This window comes from Camelina sativa, chromosome 11, assembly GCF_030686135.1.
Source record: "Camelina sativa cultivar CO46 ecotype springtype chromosome 11, ASM3068613v1".
In the NCBI taxonomy this organism is placed as follows: Eukaryota; Viridiplantae; Streptophyta; class Magnoliopsida; order Brassicales; family Brassicaceae; genus Camelina; species Camelina sativa.
The window spans coordinates 31,120,613-31,144,650 of NC_141890.1; the positions used below are offsets into that span (position 1 = coordinate 31,120,613).

Sequence of the window (24,038 nt, forward strand, 5' to 3'; positions counted from 1 at the left end):
ATTTTGGATATGATATAAAAGCCTAAATTTTGAAAAGGCTGCGGTCAAAATTGTTGTGTGTTTAAGCGACCCGGTCAAGCGAGAAAACCTAATTAATGGATTCTCCGATCAAATCTAATCCGAAGGCGGAGGAGGAGGCGGTGTTAGTGTCTTCTTGTCCCGAAGCTGTGGCGGAGGAAACCAAAAAGGCGTTAGTGTCTTTGTCCGAAGCTGCGGCAAAGATCGTTCCCTCAGATCTTGCGGCTTTCCTCGCCAAAGGAAACGTAATGTGAAATTTCTTTTCTCTGCTCGGTGGTACATATTGGTTTTTTAAAATCGATAACCCTAAACCCCACAAAAATAAAAATCAAAATTTCAATTTTATTTAGTCCTTGTTTGTCCTTGGTTTGGGTTATCAGGCTGTGCCGGATGCCGCTTTATGGAGTTTTTACTTTCACCTCGAGAAAGCATTCCCCCAAGTATCATCACAATGGTTGAACGTGTTCAAGGAATTTCCTTGGTCCCATGATGTCTCATCATCTCTTATTCCTAAATATGTCTACGAAACATCAGGCGCTTGGATCAACCAACTTCAAACTAATAAACACTGTACTTTCGTTATGTGGGCGATTGATCGCCTACTTCTCATTGATTGGGCTGCACATACTACTACTTGTTCTTCTCAGGTGGTTTATTTTGTTTTCTGTGATTGAATGACATGAATGGTACGGCCGGTGTAGTGTTGTATTCACTCACTCGGTTACCCTTTAGTTTCTCTTATACGTACTCCATTGTTTTCTACTTGTAGGTGGCATCATTTGTTGCTTTAGCGATCATGTTGCGTAGTAAACCTCTTGCTTTGACTTATCTTTTGCCCATGCTGAGGGACAGACCTAGGTATCATGGCGAGGACAAGCTTCCGGTTTTTGTTTGGATGATGGCTCAGGTTATTTTTAATTTTTGTAAACTAGCTAGGATAGGAGGACCACGTACGAGTGTGTCTGAAATTTGTGTTTTTTTGTTAATTTTTCCTTCAACTGTACAATGGTGACAGGCTTACTTCAAAGGTGATTTATCTGCTGGCTTGTATTCATGGGCGAATAACTTGTTACCACTAGCCGATAATAACAAGGGCTACAGCCCTCAGTCAGTGGATCTCATCCTCCGATTTGTTGAGATGTGAGTCCAGTTTTTTTCTTCTCTTTTCATCTCCCTCTCCCTCCCTCTTCTGCTCTATGTAATGTAACAACCATCTGATTTTGTTTTTCTTTTTAAATCAGCATTTTGTCAGAGCCAGACGCTCGGACCATACTTCTAAAAGAAGCTGATGTTAGGAAGAGAGATCAGCTGATGATTCCACCTTATTCATTTGAGATCTTGATGCGGCTTACATTCCCTGCGTCATCCGCTAGAGTAGAGGTAAATAGTAGTAGTAGTAGTATTGGAGTTTATATAAACAAAACAAACACCTTGATGCGATTGTCGATTCTGATCACAAGCATGCATGGTGCGCACAGGAAACAGAGAGGTTTGGGACAGTTTACCCCTTGTTGAAGGATGTAGCGTTTGCACCAGGAAGAAACACAGTGAAACAGATATTCACTCTTTCCTTCAAATTATTTGGAGATGGTGTAGTTACAGGAAATCCTTTTCTTGCCAAGGAAGCTACAACAATCGCTTTCAGGTGTGTGACTGAAAACGTTGATTGCTTCAAGCAGTGGGATATTCTCTATAAAAAGAACATAGAAGCTAGTGTTGCTCTTCTTAAAAAGCTTGCAGATGAATGGAAGGATCATTCCCTCAAACTATTATCATCACCGAGTGATACTCTCACTGTCAATGATGTTATACATAACTTGAGGATAAAGGTAATTGAAACAGTAAATTAGCCACAAGGTAAAACCCACTCTAGGTACTCACCGTGAGTTCTAAGAATAGTGAAAACAGAACTGAAAGATGATCAAATGATGAGAAGGATCACCTCAAAAGACTGGATTCAGTGATGGAAGCAAGCTTAAGCGCCGTAAATGATGATGGAAGAGAGAGAGAGAGATAAGAGGGATAAAACACAACACTCATTTATTAGGTTTTCCTGAAATGGCAACAAGTGCCTTACATAGTGTCACTCTAGACCACAAACCGGTACCAAAGAACAATTAAACCAACTTGAACCAGATTACATTTTAATATATCCGTTACAACAAAGCATAAAAGCATAAAAGCATAAAATAAGTCATGAAGGAATATTCATGTCACAATACTCCCTTCTTCACAGCATCCTTGTCCTCAAGGATCAAATGTTGGATACTTGTTTATGAAGTCTTGGTAGAACTCCCATGTAGCAGCTTCGGGCGTTGAACCTTTCCAGTGGACAAGAACCTTAGTGACTGCTTTGTTCTGGTACTTGATCATTTTCTTGTCTAAGATAGCCTCGGGTTCCTTAGCGTTTCCAATGTCCAGCAAGTATTGTGGTAATACTGGTGCATCGGTTGGAGGATTTGGACAAAGCTTCAGCTGGCTAACATGGAAGACATCGTGGATAAGCGGATTGAGAGGATAACTTTAGCTTATAAGCGACTGAGCCGACTTTATCGATGACCTTGAAAGGACCGTAGAACCGCGGGGACAGCTTGTGAGGGACATTCTTCGCCTTCAAGGAGTTCTGGCGGTTGGTTGCAGTTTCAGGTACACAAAATCCCCCAGCTTAAACTCTCTGTCAGACCGCTGAGAATCTGCTGTCTGTTTCATTCTGTTCTGTGCCCTGAGCAAGTGAAACTTTAGCATGTTCAGCACTTCCTCATGTTTCTGTAGGGTACGATCAACCACAACAGATGAGCTTTCACCCGAGAGGTATGGGAGGTGAATTGGCGGTGGTTGCCCGTACACTATCTCAAATGGGGTTGAGCGGATTGTTGTGTGGTAAGTGGTGTTGTACCACCATTCAGCCAGGGGGAGCCACTTGCTCCACGTTTGAGGAGCCTCAGAGATCATACAACGAAGGTAGGTTTCCAGTGTTTTGTTGGTAATCTCTGTTTGGCCGTCGGTTTGAGGATGGTACGACGTGGAGAATTGCAGGTCTGTGCCATGGACTCTGAACATCTCTCGCCACACTTCGCTCAGGAAAGTGGGATCTCTGTCGCTGGTGATATCCTTAGGCATCCCATGAAGCTTAAATACCTGATCCAAGTACACTTGATAACCGTCCAAGGCTGTATATGGATGAGACATGGGAAGGAAATGGGTGTTCTTGCTCAACCTGTCCACCACTACCAGTATGCAATGCTTGCTAGAAGAGGGGGGGGGGGGGTAAGCCCTCCACAAAGTCCAGACTAACCGATTCCCAGACACCTTTAGGGATTGGTAGAGGGTTCAGTAAGCCGGGTTTAGCTGCGTTGTCATACTTGTTTCGCTGACATATGTTGCAGTTTCGTACATAGTTTTGGACCTCGAGGCTCATTCTTGGCCAGTAGAACAAAGATTTCACTCTGTGCAGTGTTGCATCTCTGCCCGAATGCCCTCCTATAGCTGAATTGTGCAACCATCTGAAGATTTTCATCTTTACCTCAGGGTCATTACCAACCACAAGCTTTTCCTTGCGCCTTAAATCGTTGTTTATGAAGGTATAGTTGGGGTGAGATGATGGTTTGACCTTGATTTCAGAGATCAGCTTCCTTAGGTGAGTATCAGTTTGCCAGAGGAGCATCAGAGAGTCATAAAAACCATCGTGTGCTTGGGATAGAGTGATATGCAATAGTTGAGCCCCGTTACACGAGACAGAGCATCAACTGCGTGGTTTTCTTTTCCTGCCTTATACTAAATCTCGAATGTGTAACCCATCAACTTATAGAGCCACATGTGTTGGAATGGAGTTGTTACCTTTTGGTCCATGAGGAACTTGAGGCTGTTTTGGTCCGTTTTTATGATGAATGGACGGTGAGCAAGGTAGGCATTCCAAACTTGAACCGCATGAACAACAGCAAGCAATTCCTTCTCGTAAACTGACAAAGCTTGATGTCTTGGTCCCAGTGCTCGGCTGATGAAACATATTGGGTGGTTATCCTGCATAAGGACCGCCCCAATACCCACGTTAGAGGCGTCAGTTTCGACAACAAAATCCTTTTCGAAATCTGGAAGAGCCAGAACCGGTGAAGTGGTCAAGGCCTTTTTCAGATTTTGAAAGGCTTTGTCAGCATCTTCACTCCAAAGGAACCCATCCCTCCTGAGCAGGTTGGTGAGTGCTCTGGTGATAACTCCATACCCCTTTATAAAGCGACGATAGTAGTTTGCCAGACCCAAGAAGCTCCTCAACTGTTTCTGATTCGTCGGGGTTGGCCATTGCTCTATCACTTTAATCTTACCAGGATCTGTGCTCACGCCCTCACTCGATATGAAATGTCCTAGATACTCTATGATGGTTGCACCAAACGTGCACTTTGATGGCTTTAAGTAAAGTTGTTGACCCCTCAAGATCAAGAAAACCTGCTGCAAGTGATGGAGATGCAGTTCCCAGGTAGGTCTATAGATCAGTATATCATCGAAGAACACTAACAGGAACTTCCGGATAACCTCTTGAAAGGTGTGGTTCATCAAGCCTTGGAACGTGCAGGGGGAATTTGTGAGGCCGAATGACATCACAAGATATTCATAATGGCCTGCGTGCGTTTTAAATGCAGTTTTGTACACATCATCAGGGGACATTCTGATCTGGTGGAAACCGGCTCGCAAGTCCAGCTTGGAGAAGTATTTGGCTCCTCCCAACTCATCCAGTAGGTCCTCTAGCAGTGGAATAGGATACTTGTCCTTAATTGTCTGCTTGTTGAGGCTGCGGTAGTCCATACATAAGTGCCAGGTGCCGTCCTTTTTCTTGACCAATACGATTGGAGAGGCATAGGGGCTTGTGCTGCTCTGTATGATTCCTTGAGAGATCATATCCTTTACCATCTTATCAATAACATCCTTTTGTAAAGATGAGTAACGATAAGGTCTGAGATTCACTGGGTTTGAACCGGCTGATAGAGGTATTTGGTGAACAAACCCTTCTCGAAATGGAGGTAGCTCAGAGGGTTCCTCGAAGATGTCTTGAAATGAACCTAGCAGGTACTGTAAAGAGGGGTCCTCCGACATGTTTGATTGGTGGGTGGCAATATGTGAGAGGAGTGCTTCGGGCTGCAATGAAGGTTGATCAGGAGATTCTGATACCAACTGAACCTGCAGGAGGGCAATCTGTGAAGTCTGATCCATTATCTTGTTCAAATTTCCCCCTTTAACCTCCTTGTAGTTCACCTTGGTCCCTCCTAGTACGTGCTTAACCCCACTCAAGTTGAACTCCATTCGCAGATTCAAGAAGTCCCATAGAATAGGTCCGAGAGTAACCAACCACTGAACCCCAAGGACTAGATCATAGCAGTCTAGAGGTATTGGTCTGACCTCTGTGGTGAAGGTGTACCCTTGCAACTTCCACGAGAAAGCTGAGCATTTGTTCTTGGAGATTATCGATCCACCAAGAGCCGAGATCACGGTAAGTGGCCTAGTAGGTTCCAAAAGGCATCCTACTTCATTCGCGACCGCCCGACTGAGGAAATTGTGTGTGCTTCCAGGATCTATCAGCATATGCAGCTTCCTTTTTCCATAATGACCATTCATAATCATACAAGTGAAATGTGCAGTACCTTTCAACGCATTCACGGAAATGACTGGTCCTGGTTCAGCTATCTCCTCAGCTTGTTCATCGTGGTGGTTTGTGATGAGCTCCTCTTCCTCCTGACACTCATCATCTTCAACCTCTATCACAAAGATTTGTGATTTCTTATGTTTTAGGTGATGACCTGGGGAGTATGGTTCATCACAAAACATACATAGCCCGTGGGCTCTTCTTTCTTGCATTTCAGGATAAGTGTATTTCCGCGGGATTTAATCTGGTTGTTTGGGAAAGGTGTTTGGTCTGTAGGGTGAGTGTTTGGGGGTAGTGTTTTCAGGTAGAGGTAATATGGGAGAGGTGTTTGGGTTTTTTGAGTGGTTTGGGGTGCTCTGTTTGGGATATGGATTGAAGGGAGCTCGGTTTTGTTTGTGTTGGCTAACGGATAGGTAAGATTCATGGAGCTTAGCTAACCGAGCAGCATCAGGTACAGTGGTTACCTCGAACTGGCGGACATGTAGAGCGAGCTGAGGGTTGAGGTTGGTTAGGAAGATGCTCAAAGCATGTTGGTCCGGCAGAGTCAACCGGGTCAGAGCATCCTCGAACTTCTCTAGAAAGTCCTCCACTGAGTCTCCAGCCTGCTTTATGCTTACCAAGGCGGATAACGGGTCATCATTTGCCTCCGCAAAATGCTTGGATAGAGCCATGATAAAGTCGGACCATGATGGGAAGACACCAAAACGGTTGTTTAAGTAGTTTTGTAGCCACTGCATCGCTTTACCTTCCATGTAGATGGAGGCTAGCTGAACCTTTCCTTCGGCTGGGGTGTGGTCCAAAAGAAAGAACTGTTCGCATCGGTAAACCCAGTCTCTCAACGCGCTTCCGTTAAAGATCGGAAAACCAACCTTGGTTAACCGTGTGGACAAACCATTTGGGGCCATTTGTTGAGGAGGTGCGCGGTCTGTTCCCATAGGCCGTTTGCCAGAAGATGTGAGACACTTGTTCGATAGATCTGGCGGATCCGGTGGTCGCAGTTATTGTGAAGACCCAGTTAACTCACCGGAGCTCGTCATCGGAGATTCGTTAGCTCCCTTGACTGCCCAGAGTTTTGCATCACCAGCTTTTTCACCATAGACTCTAGGGAAGACTGAGACTTGATCAAATCCACCTGAGATTTCACCATATCTGCGATTTGGGTTTTAATCTCGTCGGTCGTCTGCTTTTGGTCATCGATCTGCTTGCTCAGAGTTTGGAAACGAGTAGCGTCAGCCATGGTTGCGTCGGTCCAAAGATCAGTAAGCTCTGATACCAATGGAACAGTAAATTAGCCACAAGGTAAAACCCACTCTAGGAACTCACCGTGAGTTATAAGAATAGTGAAAACAGAACTGAAAGATGATCAAATGATGAGAAGGATCACCTCAAAGGACTGGATTCATGATGGAAACAAGCTTAAGCGCCGCAAATGATGATGGAAGAGAGAGAGAGAGATAAGAGGGATAAAAGACAACACTCATTTATTAGGTTTTCCTGAAATGGCAACAAATGCCTTACATAGTGTCACTCTGGACCACAAACCGGACCAAAGAACAATTAAACCAACTTGAACCAGATTACATTTTAATGTATCTGTTACAGCAAAGCATAAAAGCATAAAATGAGTCATGAAGGAATATTCCTGTCACAATAATTAATGCCTTTCTTAAACTCTTGTAAGGTATAACTAGTAATGTCACCCGTATCTTCATATCTGACCTCACCTGCTATCTATTATGCCTGTAGAACGAAAATGCCATCACTGAAGGAGTAGCCAATTTTTTTCTTTACAAAGAAGCTGACAAGTCCTACAAACTGATCTTGAGGAGACTCTCCCGCGGAAATGGCGGCCTCCAAATAACCGCTATTGTTATAGCAGTTGCGACAGCCGCTGCAGGAGGCGTTGTAGGAGCCGCACTTGCTCTATCATTCCCAGTAGCAAAATGAGAATTGGCAAATTCAGTCTCTAAGTACCTAGACGATGCTCAAGAATTGGCTCTCTTGATTTCATATATAAAGTATATCTAAGAGATTTTCATAAGGTGATGTGTATGTTGATTAGGAAGTAATATTTAAAACCCATAATCTACTTATAAGTATCCTTAATGATGTATAATATTTTGAACTAACTCTAATGTCAATATTTCATGTAATATTTAATTCCATAACCATCTTCTGCCCAAGGAGTGCTTCCTCAAGATTTAAGGCGTGCCTTCCTGCTTTTGCCAATCGAGGACAATGCACTTCTTCATGTAACTTGTTATCTAAGAAACAAAGAAGGTGTGGTCGTTAACCAGATAAACTATTTGGCATTGACTTCAGAGAATTGCCTCCGTAATTTCAAACGCAGCATCTCTTTATACTTTGGTGGTGACTTGTCACAGCAACAAAACGGAAGCCCTGAAGTGGATGTGAATACAAGTGAGATTCTGTTTGAATTCACCTGCCTCAGATAACCACAAGATTATTGAATGTGGTGTACTGATCTTTGAAAGATGGATATGATGACTATTCAGATTGTGAACCTAAAGATGTAGGCAACATCTGCTACAAAAGTGTTTGAGGTGTCTAAAGTTGAGGATGTAGATAACACTAAACACACAGATTTTTGGAGTTGCTTCAGGAAGCTTGGTCTGATTTGTAAATTGTTTGAAACTAGCTAGAGGAATCAAGAAAAGTAACTTCATGTATTAGGAGATATGGAAATTAATTGGGATTCACAAAATCTGTTTTGTTTTGCAAAACCTTTCTGAGTTTGTGACAAAGCATATCCCAATACATTGTATAGGCTTCATTGATTTGTCAATATTCTAAAGAGATGTATTATCTGAGTTTGAAGACTTTTTTTCCAGGGACGAACGATACACTATTTTTTGATAAGAACAACGTGTGAGCTGCAAGTTACATTTAGCAGAGTGAACGCAAACTGATTCTGGTTAGAATGTAGATTGCGTCAGCGTTAGAAGCTTATGTGAATCAAGCTATCCTAGGAAGATTCCTTAAGGTTCTTGTTTACATGAATGTAGATTCATGAAGGTTCTTGTTTACATGAATATGACGCTTAACATTATTTTCTTTCTCCTTGGTAGGAGATAGGGAATTTTGACGCGGCACTGATTCTCCAGAGACAAAAACTAAGTCCAAACATATGGTCCAATCAGTTCCAGGTTCTTGGAGCAGTGCCTTCTGTTGTGAGCATAAAAAGGCAAAACGCATGAAAGAAGTGGTCCACCATCTTTTATGTGATACCATCAAAGTTTAGCTCATGGTCATGATGTCTTAATAAATTGACAGTAAAAAGACCGCTATCTCTGCGAGTAGTACTAGTGCTTAATTTTAAATGAACCTCTTCTTATACTTAGTTAGTGTTACCATATCTTTGTGATTTTGGATTCAGTTTAGAGTAATTAAGAGTTGTTTAGTGATTTTTTTTGTGTGTTAATTTTGCTGTTTGATTTGTACAGGAGCAAACAGTGTTGACAAGAGTAGCACAAAGAGTTTAGAGCTTTTGGAAACGAGCTGTGTTGAGCTGCGTAGGAGCGCTGTTGAAAAGTTCTTGGACTCTGAGAATGACAAAGCAAAAAAAAATCCATCTAAACGGGTCTAAACGGGTCAAATAAATGGGCAAAGTCTAAAGGGGTACATGATCTAAACGGGCAGGGTATAAACGGGCAGGATATAAACGGGTCTAAAACGGATAAAGTTTAAATGGACAGGGTCTAAATAGGCAGGGTAGTCCCATTTAACATCACTAGGTACAACCAAGAAAAAAAGCAATCCTAGGATAATGGTGTGAGGTTTGCCATGAACCTTAAAAATGGTGTACAAGTAAAGTCAATCATGTGGACAAACTTGAATAAACGATGGATCAGAAATTATAGCGAGAATTTCAAAGAGGTTAAACGACGATGTGGTTTTACAAATGACTATGTTTTTTTTAATGTTATTTGGCAAAGTAGTAAATGTTAAATGTTTTATTTTACTTTGAAAGTGGCGTGATGTGGTTTCCAATGGCCAATGGGTGCAGGTCGTGTCGCTTTGGTTTATGGAGAAGTGTAATTGGGGCATTTTGGTCATTCAAAAAAGAGGAATGGTACTGTAAAACCTTTATAAATCAATACTCGATATATTAATAATACCTATAAATTAATAAAAAAATTTGTCTCAAGTTAAGACTAGTGTAATTTTAGACACTATTCAATAATATAATAAGATAATATTTTTTTTAAAAATTCTTTATAAATATATAGTCCCATCAATAATATAAATTAATAATTATATAAAATTATCTAAATATATGTATATATATACATTAATTTTTACTAGAGTTCATTTTTAATATTTTTTTATTATATAAAAATTTTTAAGTGCTATCTTCAAAACATGATAATTGTTATTTTCCTTGTAATTGAATTTATAAAATATTAGTTATAACGATTGAATCTTATTTTTAATATTTTTTTACCAAATTAGGAAAGTCTCTCTATAAAGTAATAATTATTAATTTATCGAAAAATTAAAATCTCTACAAATTAATAGATTTTCATGGTCCCAACATTATTAATTTATAGAGGTTTTACTGTATATGCGTATAGAAGCTTCCAGAAATGGTATTTCAGAAAAAGAAAGTTAAAAAAAATGGTATATTAAACTCTTTATATAAGTCTATAGTTAGCCTTGAACTACTGTTCTTGGCCTAGAGTTGATCTTGAACTTGCATTCATGGAGTGATCTGATTTTGTAGAACCTCAAAATCATTTAGGGATTGTGAAAGGTTTTTAATTAAAAGCTTCTCCTTGTTCAAGCCTAAAGTGGCCATTTTTAATGAGTCTTGAGTATATAAATTTATACAATTTTTAACACTTCTTTTGTTATAAATTTCTTTGCTATAATTATTAACACTCATCTATTGTTCTTGCCCTCAACTCAACTTTCCATAAGATCTGTCAGGACATTTGTTTGTATCCAAAACCCTTTTTGTATATATAAATGCTGGAAAACATAACCAATCAAAAATTCAATTTTATTTTGCAATTTATATAGTATATCAGAATGAGACGACTAAAGAGCATTTTAGACATCCTTAAATAGAATTTTGAGGCAAACCCTGAAATGTCAAGGATCGCTCATTTGAGCATACAAAAATCACACCATATAATAGTCCTTGTTCTTTGGAATCCCGTATAATATATTATTTCTCGCAAGTTTGGTTTTGATGTTATGGATAACGATGACTTTGTATATTTGGATGTGTGTCTAATGACTAATATAATGATGTAATATGATAAAAAAAATATTATCAAGGGAAAGAGATTATTGCAAAACTTTTGAGTATGGGAAAACTTCAAGAAGTTCCCCTTGGAAATAATGAGAAAACGATTTGGGTTTATATTTCAGTGAACAATCCTATAGTCGTGCAAATTTGCAACACTAGCAACTATGTTTCTGATTAAACAACAAAGGAGTTTTCAAGGACTAGTACTTTACTACAACTTATTGTTTTCATTAAACTTCTTCAAAAAGTGTTTTTGATTCTCATATAAATATATTTTCTTGATTAGTCTAGTTGAACGCAAACTGATTAAATCACTTAGAGTGCATTCCCATAGATGTAGGCAGACATAAATGAAACTGTCAGCGACATCTAAACCATAACCCATGGTACCTCAAGATGTATTTAGAATTATCTTCACATACATGATGTATTGTCTCATGCGTCTTTGTTTCTAGTAACTTATGATATGCACTATAGAGGATCAATTTTGATTTCCTTTGGTTTACTACTAGTTCTATCTTATATATGACTAATTTTGCTTTCCTCTAATTCATTTCTAATTTTATCTTCCACATAATCAATTGTGGTTTCCATACTACCAGACTGTGTTATATTTTTTTATTTATTTAAAGCAATTCAAAACTAATAAACAAACAACTTAGCGACTACAAAAAAGAAAAATAAAAATTAATAATAAAATAAATAATAGTATTAAATATATAATAAAACAAATACAAAAAAAATAAACTAAATTAACCTAATTTAAAACTAAATTAAAACTATAATAAATTTAAACTAAATAATATTAAATTAAATTAAAGATAATTATTATTTTAAAAATTTAGCCAATTAGTTTCTTAAGAATGTATCGTATAGATCCATATACTTTAAGTTTTTACTTGAAAATTAAAATTTTAGACATCAATTTTCAAAGTTAAAAAAAAAAAAAAAAAAAAAAAAAAAAAAAAAAAAAAAAAACTAAACTGTGAAACGAACAACACAAGGACCGGTTGGCTAAATTAAATGGCCAAATTTAAACAATTTTAAAAGTACGTATAGTTTTTACTTTTTATACCTCAACTATGACGTAAATATTTTTCAAATATACTATTTTAACTATCAAATAAATTTATGTCAAAATCAATATTTACCAGAATGAGATTAGTCAACCAACATAAGTCAGATACACCCTTTAGAAAAATAAAATTTTGGTTATTTCCGGTTTTGAAATTCGTAACCAGACTAACCGAAATTCCAGAGCTAGTTAGTTGTGCAGAAGTCATATCGTCGAATGAAAAAAATTATCATTTCTGCAAACGGATAATTTCAGAGATTTTGAAGATGATGAAACTGAGGAAAAAAATTAATCGAGTCATGGAGTCAGCTCTTAGCAATCAAAGCCAATGTCATTCCTACTGTCTTTGCAAATGTTTGATTTACAGGAATGAGACTTGAAAAGTCGTCAGGTGGAGAGAGAATAATGAAAACTGATCTGTGTCACATTTCGATTGTTTGTAGTGCTTCGTTTCAAGCAAGTGTGAATCATTGATGTTATTTGCTGCAATTGTGTGAAACTGGACTACTGGAGGAATATAATCAAGGAGAGTAATCTTGCATGTCTTTAATCAGATGTGCACCTAGCAGAACATCTATTTATATTATTTGTTGGTGACTTGTTTCATCAACAAAAGATATGTTACAAAGTGGATGTGACCATGAGCAAGGGCCGAGGGGTTCTGTTTCGAGTTCATTTACTGGGACAATGAGAACAAGATTATTAAATGCAAGCAACATTGTACATTAGGGTTAGTTATTGTCTTGTGTTTATTACACTGATTATCCAAACCTGTTTGCTTCCAGTGTAATTTAACAAGGAACCACCATAGATGGTTTATGAAACTGAGAGTAGTAGCAGCAACCACCAAACCAATAAGGACTAGAAACTAAAAAAAAAAAAACTGAGGAAGCCAAACGATAGCGTAACACGTAAGTCACAACAACAGAAAAACATTGGCAGGAATAAAACCTAAACTACACATCCAAAAACAAGAATTTTTTTTCTTGTTAAAAACCTAAACTAGTACTACAAAGCGTTTGCAAACTTTGCAAAGTAAGTTTGGTTCTTGATGGTCAATTCGATATTATTATTTATTTAGAAAAGAATTAAAAGACCCCGGCCCGTTTACTTTCAAACCAAATTTACAAATAATTGGTATCTGGTTGAGAACAGAACCCCCTAATTTGAATCTTCCTGATTAGTCGTCTTCTTCCAACTTGACTCTCTGCTAGCTACTGCTAACTACTTCATCTCTCTGCTCATTTCACCGGAAAATGACAAAAGCTTTAAAAAAAAAAAAAAAAAAAAAGGGGCCACTGGTCCTCGACGACTAATAATGAAACATGCTTCAAATGAGTCGTCAACTACTTCGTCGTCTCCTTATCTTTAATGTTTTTTTTAAGGGTCCACTGGCAAGTACCAGTTAACATTCAACTTTCTTCGAAATTTCTCTTCTCCTTCAACGCGTTTTGCTTCATTAGTTCATTACATAAGCCACACGAACTCTTGCATTCCCAATCATACTTTCTTTTAAAAACCATTCCAAAAACACTTTCCTAAACTTCAAGCACATTTTTTTTTTAATCTCTGTCATGGCTTCTTCATCTTGTTTGACTCACATAAGGAGATACGATGTCTTTCCAAGCTTCCACGGTCCAGATGTCCGTAAAGGGTTTCTCAGTCATTTACGCAATCACTTTGCAAACAAAGGTATCACGACTTTCGATGATCAGAAGATCGAGAGAGGCCACACGATCGCACCTGAGCTAGTACAAGCGATTAGAGAATCCAGAGTCTCGATCGTGTTGCTCTCGAAGAATTACGCTTCTTCAAGCTGGTGTTTAGATGAACTGGTTGAGATCTTCAAGTGCAAAGAAGATCAGAAGCAGATTGTGATGACGATTTTTTACCAAGTTGATCCCTCTGATGTTCGGAAACAGAGGGGAGACTTCGGGAGGGCTTTCGACAAGACTTGCCTAGGTAGAACCGAGGAGGTGAACAGAGTTGGAAGAATGCTTTGACTGATGTCGCAAACATAGAAGGGGAACACTATCTTCATTGGTATGTCGGAATGAATTTTATTGCTTTTCCTTTAGAAAAAATTTGAATACATACCTTAATTTTAGTAGGAAATTTGAAAATCTATACTAATTTTTTTGAAGTCTTTGAAATATAGTTTATATATTGCATAAAATAACTATTTTGTCCATAATTAAAAATTAAAAATAAATACAATATAACTAAATTAATTCATTAGACAAAATTATTTCTAAAAACATTGCCTGGAGTTTTAAAAATCGCTAGGCGCTGATCAGGCGGTGAGGCAGTGCCTAGCGTCTAATCAATTAAGCGGAGATTACGCGAGGATTAATCGAGAACTAGTTTTAGGTATTTTATGTAGATATATGTATAATATGGTAAATTTGTGACTGTTAACCCAAGTTGTAGCGTAGTCTAGTGGTTTATGGTGTAAACTAAACTCTATGTACCATGGTTCGACGCGGTAGTATATTTTTTATCTATTTTCTTACAATTATACTTAATTATAAACAAAATAATAAATATATCCCTGTCTTCTTCCCTGTGTGTTTGCGACCTGTAAACCTAATCAGTGCCGCTTCTTTTTTTTTTTCTTTTTCTATGCGGTTTCTATTTTTTTACTTGTAGATTTAGTCCCAACATCATAGATCTACAAAGAAAAACATATTTCGAACTTAAAAAACGTGAAAAACTGAATTATTTGAAAATTTCCGATTTGTTTGCCGCATAGGATAAAATCGCGGCGGTTACCCTCCGCCAAGCGTATAATCGGCAATTAATCGGTCTCGGCGGCCACATTTTTAAGCAGGGCCTAAACTTCGAAATTTTGTTAATTTTTTTTAGAAAATGATGAATTAATTTATTATATATAATATTATTTAATAACTAAAAGATAATAATTCAGATAAAATAAATAAAATATGCCCTTAAGTAATAATTAAAATATCTGGTATGATTTAGTAATTTAATTTCAAAAATTTATTATATAAAAATAAAATAAAATTAATTAAAATTATTCTTTTGGATTTATGATTAGTAAAATTTCAGATAATAATAGTTTTAAATATATATATATATATATATAATTCACTAATAATTCTTTAATTTTTTCAATCAATAAATTTTTTTGAAAAATAAATATATATTTTGATACTCCCTCCGTTTCAACATATATGATGTTCTAAATAAAACACGTAGATTAAAGAAGCCTTTACTTTTAACAAGTTCAACGAATCAGAAATAATACTGCATAATATAAAATACTAAATTAATCTAAAAGATGCATAGAAACTTGAAAACATCTTATATTATGAAACAAAAAATTTCTCTAAGACATCTTATATTTTGAAACGGAGGGAGTATATTAATATGTTACTGAAAATTTGAGTATAAGTTACATAATTTTAATTTATTTTAAAAATTATTAAGTTTAATAAAATAATCAAATATTGTGAGCTTTTAGAAAATAAATCAACAGTTCAAAAAAATCGACTATGTAACAAATCAATTCATAAAAAAATAAGTCGACTTTTTTTAATATAAGTCAACAAAGAAAAAACATAAATCAGTAGGAATAAAATATAAGTCGACAGTTCAAAAAGTTAAACTTATTAATAAGTCAACGTAAAATGAAATAAGTCTACTAAGACCAAACAAATCGACGAGAAAAAAATATAAGTCAACAAAAAAACAAATAAGTCAACATCATCAAAAGTCGACTATGTAAAAAAACAATCAAACAAAAAAAAGTCGAGAATTTTAAAATATATCGATGGAAAAATAAATAAGTCGACAAAAATTAAACTTAAATCAACCATTCAAAATATCGACCTTATTAATAAATCAATGTAAAATGTAATAAGTCAAAAATAAATAAACAAATCAAAAAAATATAAATGGATGAATAAAAAATAAGTCAACAGTTAAAAAAATCGACTATGTTATAAATCCACTAGCCATAACATAAGTCAATAGTTTTAATATAAGTTGATGACAAAGATAATTAAGTTAACAGAAGTAAAAAACAAAACGATTGTTCAAAAAGTCGACATTACAAATATATATATATATTAAAAATTGTATAATTTTGAATTATTTATTTTAAATTCAACAAAAATATTTAAATTCTTTTTCTTTATTCAAAATTTTAAGATAAAAAATTGATTTATGTAATCATTATGTAAAATACAATAAATACATTTTTGTTATAATTTATATTTATTAATAATTTATTCCGAATTTAACAATTTTAAAAAGTAATTTATTTTTAAATTTGAATTACTTTAAATTTTAAAATTTTGTTTTATTGTTTTTATTATTTTTATTTAATTGTTAAAATAACTTTTAATAAAAAGGGTATATCTGTCCATTTTCATTTCAAAATGTGTAGTTTTCAAATAACTATAATACTAGGATATATCCCGTGCTTAAAGCACGGGTCAACATTTTTAAAAATAAATATAAAATAATAATAATTTTTTAAATTATTTTGTTTGAGATAATATTTATTTTTATTTTTTTTGTAAATCTATTAGTCTATTTGAATACTAATTATTTTAGAAAATTATATTATTTTATTTTTAACGTATTATTACAGTTTATATTGTTTATTTGTTGTATTTGCATCATTTTTTGTTGAAATATAAAATAGTAATTTTAATATTATAATTGTGAGCAAATAAAAATTATTAATTTATCATCTATAGAAATTTAGTTTTACCAACCCGCCAATGTGGAAATTAAAACACACATTTTCATACATTGAGTAATATATCTTCGTTTTAAAAAATTCAAATCACAACATATGCAGAAAAAAATATGCATTTTATTAATTATAAGTATTATATGAAAATTCCAAACAATTTGTAAATGAAATAAAATAAACATGATAGGAGAATCATATTTTGAAATCTTAACAAAATTTTTGAATTTAGTTAATTGTATTGTATACTTGGATATAAAATCTTAGTATTTAAAATTCTGATTGGTTTACTTATTTTTTTTTAAAAAAATTAGTAATTTCGTCCATAATTTATTAGAGAGAGAAAATATATTTTTAGATTTTTTTAGATTTTTTAATCTTTGATCTGTGAGTGTTTTTATTTTTAATTAATTATATTTATTTAAATTAGTTAATTATGTTTAATTAATTTTTTCTAATGGCAATTGAATGTAATTTTTTACACATTCTAAGGTTAGTTTCATATTTGTACTTCTCAATTAATATAGTAGGATAGTAGGATTAAGTATAATTTTCAAATTTTTTTAAAAATTTAGTATATTCTTAAAAATGTCTCATTTCCTTTATTTTTCTTAAAACAATGCTTCAATTTTCTTTTGTAATTTAGACCCACCAACGCCATTTTGTTTTGCTTTTATTAGGGCTAATGAAACAGAGATGATCCAAAAGATTGCTGCAGATGTTTCAAACAAACTGAATCGTACTACACCTTCAAGGGATTTTGAGGGGATGGTGGGGATGGAAGCTCACTTGACAAAATTGAACTCTTTGTTATGCTTGGAAAGTAATGAGGCAAAGATGATTGGGATTTGCGGTCCTGCAGGGATTGGTAAGACTACTATTGCTGGAGCTTTATATGAACAACTCTCTAGCAGATTTATACTTAAATATATGATGGAGAACCGCAAGGAAGGTTCTACGAACATAATGGCTGTTGATGGCCCTGAATCCAAGAAGTCTCTGCAACAGCACCTTCTGTCTAAGATTTTGAGCCAAGATAATATAAAGACAGATAATTTAAGCGCAATAAAAGACCGGCTACACGATCAAAGAGTGCTCATCATTCTTGATGATGTAGATGATCTGGAGCAATTAGAGGCCTTGGCTGGGGATCTTTCTTGGTTCGGTGACGGAAGTCGGATCATCATTACCACAGAAGATAAGCAGATTTTGAAGGCACACAAGATTAAGGATATCTACCATGTGGATTTTCCATCCGAGGAAGAAGCACTTGAGATCTTATGTCTCTCTGCTTTTAAACAAAGCTCTGTACCAGATGGTTTTGAAGAGGTTGCCAAATATGTAGCTGAGCTTTGCGGTAATCTTCCATTAGGCCTTTGTGTCGTGGGTTCATCTTTGCGTGAGGAGAGCATGGAAGACTGGGTACTTCAATTATCAAGGATCGAAGCTAGTCTTGATGGAAAAATTGAGAACGTGTTAAAAGTGGGATATAACAGATTGACGAAGAAAAACCAATCTCTGTTTCTTCACATTGCATGCTTCTTCAACTATGGAGTCGTTGGTCATGTGATATCTGTGCTTTCTGATAGTAACTTGGATGTTGGAAATGGGTTAGAGACCCTAGCCAATAAATCTCTCGTGCATATATCTACCTATGACCATATAGTAATGCACCATCTACTACAACAATTGGGTAAAGAAATAGTTATTGAACAGTCTGACGAGCCCGGGAGACGTCAATTTTTAACAGAGGCGGAAGAGATTCGTGATGTACTCGTAAGCGAAACAGTAAGTTTAACTTCTTACATATATAATTATATATATTCCGTAATATTAATTGCCTACTTATGTTTAGTGATAACAATTTCATCAGTCTTATTTTGCAATATTTGGTAGGGTACTGGATCTGTCAAAGGTGTATCATTTGATACATCCAAGATCGGAGAGGTTTCTGTAAGTAAGGGGGCTTTTAAAGGAATGCCTAATCTCCGTTTCCTAAGAATCTATGGCAAAGGTACTTTGCAAATACCAGAAGATGTGGAGTCTTTACCTCGTCTTAGGTTACTACATTGGACTCATTATCCGAGAAAAAATCTTCCTCCAACATTTCAGCCGGAACGTCTCGTCGAAATTCATATGCCATTTAGTGATCTCGAGAAGCTGTGGGGAGGAATCCAGGTTGGTATTTGATATTTCTTGTGCTTCTATAATGATTCAGACGACTAAATAAGATATTTCTCATTTGTTGTCTTTTAACATGCAGCCCCTTCCTAATCTCAAGATCATAGATCTAAACCGATCCCGTAGATTGAAAGAAATCCCAAATCTTTCAAATGCTACTAATTTCGAGAGATTGATACTTGAGGCCTGCTCAAGTTTGGTGGAGCTTCCCTCTTCTATTAAGAATCTACAAAAACTGGAGATTCTAAATGTTGAATTCTGCTCTATGCTGCAAGTTATTCCCACCAACATCAACTTAGCATCTCTTGAGAGACTCCAAATGAGTCATTGCTCACGGTTGAGAAGTTTTCCAGATATCTCCAAAAACATCAAGATTCTCAATATCAATGATACAGAGATAGAAGATGTCCCTCCATCATTTGTTGAATATTTTTCTCGTCTCGAGCACCTTAACATTTCCAGCAGAAACCTCAAGAGTTTGACACATTTACCACTTTGTATAACTTCACTAGTTCTAAGTGGCAGTGATATTGAGAGTATTCCATATTGCGTCATAGGTCTCACTCGTCTATCATGGCTTAACATCGATAGATGCAGAAAACTCGAGTTAATTCCGGGTCTTCCCCCCTCCCTCCATAGCCTAGATGCAAAAGATTGTGTATCACTCAAGAGAGTAAGCTTCTCTTTGCATAACCCAACCAAGAGACTCAGATTCAACAACTGTTTGAAACTGGAGGAAGAATCAAGAAGAAGAATCATACAAAAATCAATTTACGATTATGTATGCTTATCAGGTCAAAAAATCCCTGCAGAGTTCACTCACAAAGATACAGGGAGATCCATAACCATCCCTCTGGCTCCGGGTACTGTCTCTGCTTCCTCAAGGTTTAAGGCTTGCTTTCTCATTTCGCCAGTTGCGGACTACAATTATGAAGCTATAAGTTGTAGTATAAGAAGCAAAGGAGGTGTTACAGTCAACAATATGAAATGGTCCACAAGACTGTCTTTTAAGTCAAAACATCTGGTTATATGTCATGGTGACTTGTTCCGCCAACGAAGCAATTGCCATGAAGTGGATGTGACTATGAGCGAAGTGGATATGACTATGAGAGAGATTACATTTGAGTTCAACCACAAGTACGAGTGGGACAAGATTATTGAGTGTGGTGTACAGATCATGACAGAGGAAGCTGAGGGTAGCAGCAGCAGGGAATTGGACATCCTTGAAACTGAGAGTAGCAGCCAAGTTGATTATTACGAAACTGGAGGCAACAACAATCACCACACAGATGGATATGGAGATGGAGACTATGAAGCAGAAGGTTTCAATTTCTCTCAAATTGAAAACATCAAAACCAGTAAACGAATGTTGCCCGGAACTGGTGACAACTCCGACTCTTCTACCCTCGCTCAAGTCCCTAAATGCAAACGAATGTGTATTAGGACTCCTGCAGGCCATGAGACCAGGTGGGCCAAGGGTGGACTTGCGGTCTTAAAAAGGTTTAGGTACTTTAGCAGCCGATATAAGAAGTATAAGAAGCAAAGGAGGTGTTACAGTTGATAGCTGCGAGTTTCCATCCCTCCCTTTGTCTTTTCTGTCAGAACATCTGTTTATATATCATGGTGACGTGTTTGGCCATGGACTGTTACGAAACTGGAAGTGGATTGTTACGAAACTAGAAGAGACAACAATCACCACACAGATGGAGATGGAGATGGAGACTATGAAGCAAAGGTTTGAAGTTCCCTCAGATTGAAAACATCAAAACCAGTAAACGACGGTTGCTCAAAACTCATGACAACTCCGACTCTTCCACCCTCGCTCAAGTCCCTAAATGAAAACGAATGTGTATTAGTAGATATGGAGAGTAACTGGGATTTACAAAATCTGTTTCGTCTTGCAAAACCTTTGTGAGTTTGTGAATCTGAATGAGTGACACCTCTTAAAAATTCTGTAAAGTATGTATCTCTTGTCTTTACGCTTTGTCATTGTTGATAGAGTGTGGCATTTATAAGCTAGACCCCTAAGTTGATGGAGTTTTCATCAGTTTCCAAGTCTTGGGTTAGTATATCTTATAGCTATGGAAACGCTCAAACACTCGTTAGAGAGTGATAAGCTAAGAAAGGTGTATGTGAGACGTTATAAGGCACGCGCGTGTGAAGTGGCATACGAGGAGGCCCGTGAGCAAGTTTGAATATTATGCCGTTAGGCTAATAGAAGGAATAAGAAGATATTTTTAGTCTCTAAAAATATCTGGATTGGGATTTCAATTTAGTATATAAGCGTTTTCTCATTGTTTAGAGAGTTTATGTTGAATTGTGTGAAAGATCTTGCATATGAGATCTTGCATATGAGATTGTGAAAGATCTTGCATATGAGAGTTTATGTTGAATTGAGCTAGTGATGTGCTAGTGTTCATTCCTGGTCAGAGCATGTTCTGCATCAAACAGGAGGGTTTTGTGGCGGATTATGTGAGGAAATTTGAGGATCTGTCTGCTCAGGTTTCTGGTTTGGATGATGTGAAGTTGGAGGGTATTTTTCTAAATGGTTTAAGACCAGAAATGTAGGAATTGGTGTATATGATGAAACCGCATGATTTACCTGAGTTGATTGCTGTGGCTTTTTCGATGGAGTCAAGTACTTTGAGGACTGTTATGCAACGGGGGCTACCTAAGGTGGTGGAAGCTCAGAAGCAGTTGGTGCCTGCGGCTAGGTTTTATGTTCCCACTCCATTGAATAGTTGGAACGCAAAATCCACGTTTGCGGAAGGCAATAAACCCATGGAGAAACCGACAGTGGAGAGGGGCACTCCACCAGCTTCTCTGCGTCCTCAAAGGCATAGAACTAGTGCCGAATTGGATGATATGCGCAGGCGAAGTATTTGTTTCAAGTGCCAGGGCAAATTGTATAAGGGACATGAGTGTCCTAACAAGGAGTTGCAGATATTGACTGTGTTAAATGATTTTGTGGTTGAGGTGTATCTTCATAGATCTGACCTCACCTGCTATCTATGCCTGTAGAACGAAAATGCCATCACTGAAGGAGTAGCCAATTCTTTTCTTTACAAAGAAGCTGACAAGCCTTGCAAACTGATTTCGAGGAGACTCTCCCGTGGAAATGGCGGCCTCCAAATAACCGCTATGGTTATAGCAGCTGCGGCAGCCGCTGCAGGAGGCGTTGTAGGAGCCGCACTTGCTCTATCCTTCCTAGTAGCAAAATGAGAAGCAAATTCAGTCTCAAGTACCTAGACGATGATCAAGAATATTTTCCAAAACCTTCTTCTCTTATCTAGTTTCACTATCATCATAAACATCTTAATATGTACTCTGTGGCTTGGTTGTATATCTTTTATTTAAGCTACAAATCCGGAGACACTGACAAGCTATTAAACATCTTAGTATGTTAAATTTCGATTCATATAATGATGTATCTAAGAGATTTCATAAGGTGAAGTATATGTTGATTAGGAAGTAATGTTTAAAACCCATAATATACTTGTAAGTATCCTTAATGATGTTTAACATTTTGAACTAACTCTAATGTCAATTTAATGTGATATATAACTCCATAGCCATCTTCTGCCCAAGGAGTGCTTCCTCAAGATTTAAGGCGTGCCTCCTGCTTTTGCCAATCTAAGGACAAATCACTTTTTCATGTAACTTGTTATCTAAGAAATAAAGAAGGTGTGGTTGTTAACCAGATAAACTATTTGGCATTGACTTCAGAGAAGCCTCCAAAATTTCAAACGCAGCATCTCTTTATACTTTGGTGGTGACTTGTCACATCAACAAAACGGAATTCTGATAGATTTGATGAGAGTAAAGACACATAATGTGTTTAAGGAAGAATTATATTAGACTCTCATAATTATAATTGTACAAGATACATTCTCTTAAAGATGAGTTTCCTAAACTAAGATAATGATAAATGTAAATAATATATTTAGATAAATGTAAAAATTCATAAACTATATCTTCTAGATTCTTCTCAATCTTCATAATTTACATATTCTTGGGTTTGTCATCTCGACCGTCGATCTCGGTCGATTTCCGGTTCTCCATATCCTCTCCATATCCCAATACCCCCGACAAGCTCATACGTGGTAACACGGATGAGATTGGACAAATCTTCAAAATAACGGCTTTATACCCGGCCGTCAGGTCATCATCGACATTTATACCCGGTCGTAGGGTTCAATGCGGCTACAATACCCAGCCGCTAGGTCATCGATGTTTATACCCGATGTTTATACTCGGCCGTAGAGTCATCTTCGTGGCATTTATACTCAGCCATAGAGTCAATCTCCATCGATTTAAAAAAAACACAAGTTTGGATCATTTTTCGAACTTCTTGTTCATGAAAAAACTTGTGTAGTCATGGTCGAATTCGAATTTATCATCGCCGGATCAGCATCGTATCCGTCGAAGTCATCGTCGTGACTCCGTCGAAGTAAAACAAAGAAATCACATGACGATACGTAAAATAGCACAGACATGTGCTATTATGCCCAAATCTCTTATACAAGAGACAAACACCATTATTTTTTTTTATTTTTTTTACTTGGCCAACAGGCCGAACACAACCATAAGTCTTGGTTAATATTCATAGTCACCACCACCAGCCAAATCATGGCCACACAAGACACACTCACGTGTGTGTGAAAATAAAATACCAGCTTTTTTTTTTTTTTTAAATAGTCGATGGAGTTTGGATAAATCTCATTACCAACTCACAACTAGAACAAAAAGAAAGAAAGACTCCAACGTCGTGGAACCATAAACCACATCAAAAATCTTTGCTCTGATACCATGATAAATTTGATGAGAGTAAAAACACATAGGGGGTATATTCAACTTGACATTTTAAGTGATTTGTGTAAAATTTACAAATCCTATGTTATTCAATCATGGATTTTAAAAAGTCTCATGAAATCCACTGTTATTGAACTAATGATTTAAAAATCTACTTTAAAATCCACGTGAATTTGGAATTTAATAAATTTTTGGGATTCTGTAGGATTTTAGAGGATTTGTTTAGTTAAAAATACAGAAATCCAAATCTCATGGTTTTAGTTGAGATTTGAAAGAATTTTACCATAAATCATATCAAATCCCCTAAAATCTATCAGAATTC

At 36.4% G+C, this 24,038-nt stretch overlaps 1 protein-coding gene and 1 pseudogene across 2 annotated transcripts; both read left to right on the plus strand.

Moving 5' to 3' along the window:
• Positions 1-187: 187 nt before the first annotated feature.
• Positions 188-22,390, plus strand: LOC147934658 (uncharacterized). The gene is made up of 6 exons (XM_087476472.1): positions 188-665; positions 788-925; positions 1,034-1,158; positions 1,260-1,398; positions 1,497-1,847; positions 21,926-22,390. The coding sequence occupies exons 1-6, from the start codon at positions 600-602 to the stop codon at positions 22,124-22,126; spliced, it is 1,020 nt and encodes a 339-aa protein (XP_087332598.1). The 5' UTR covers positions 188-599; the 3' UTR covers positions 22,127-22,390.
• On the plus strand, positions 13,439-20,951 carry LOC104724545 (disease resistance protein RML1A-like; annotated as a pseudogene). The gene is made up of 4 exons (XR_015573112.1): positions 13,439-14,043; positions 17,404-18,511; positions 18,620-18,901; positions 18,987-20,951. The product of XR_015573112.1 is annotated as a disease resistance protein RML1A-like (transcript).
• Positions 22,391-24,038: the final 1,648 nt, after the last annotated feature.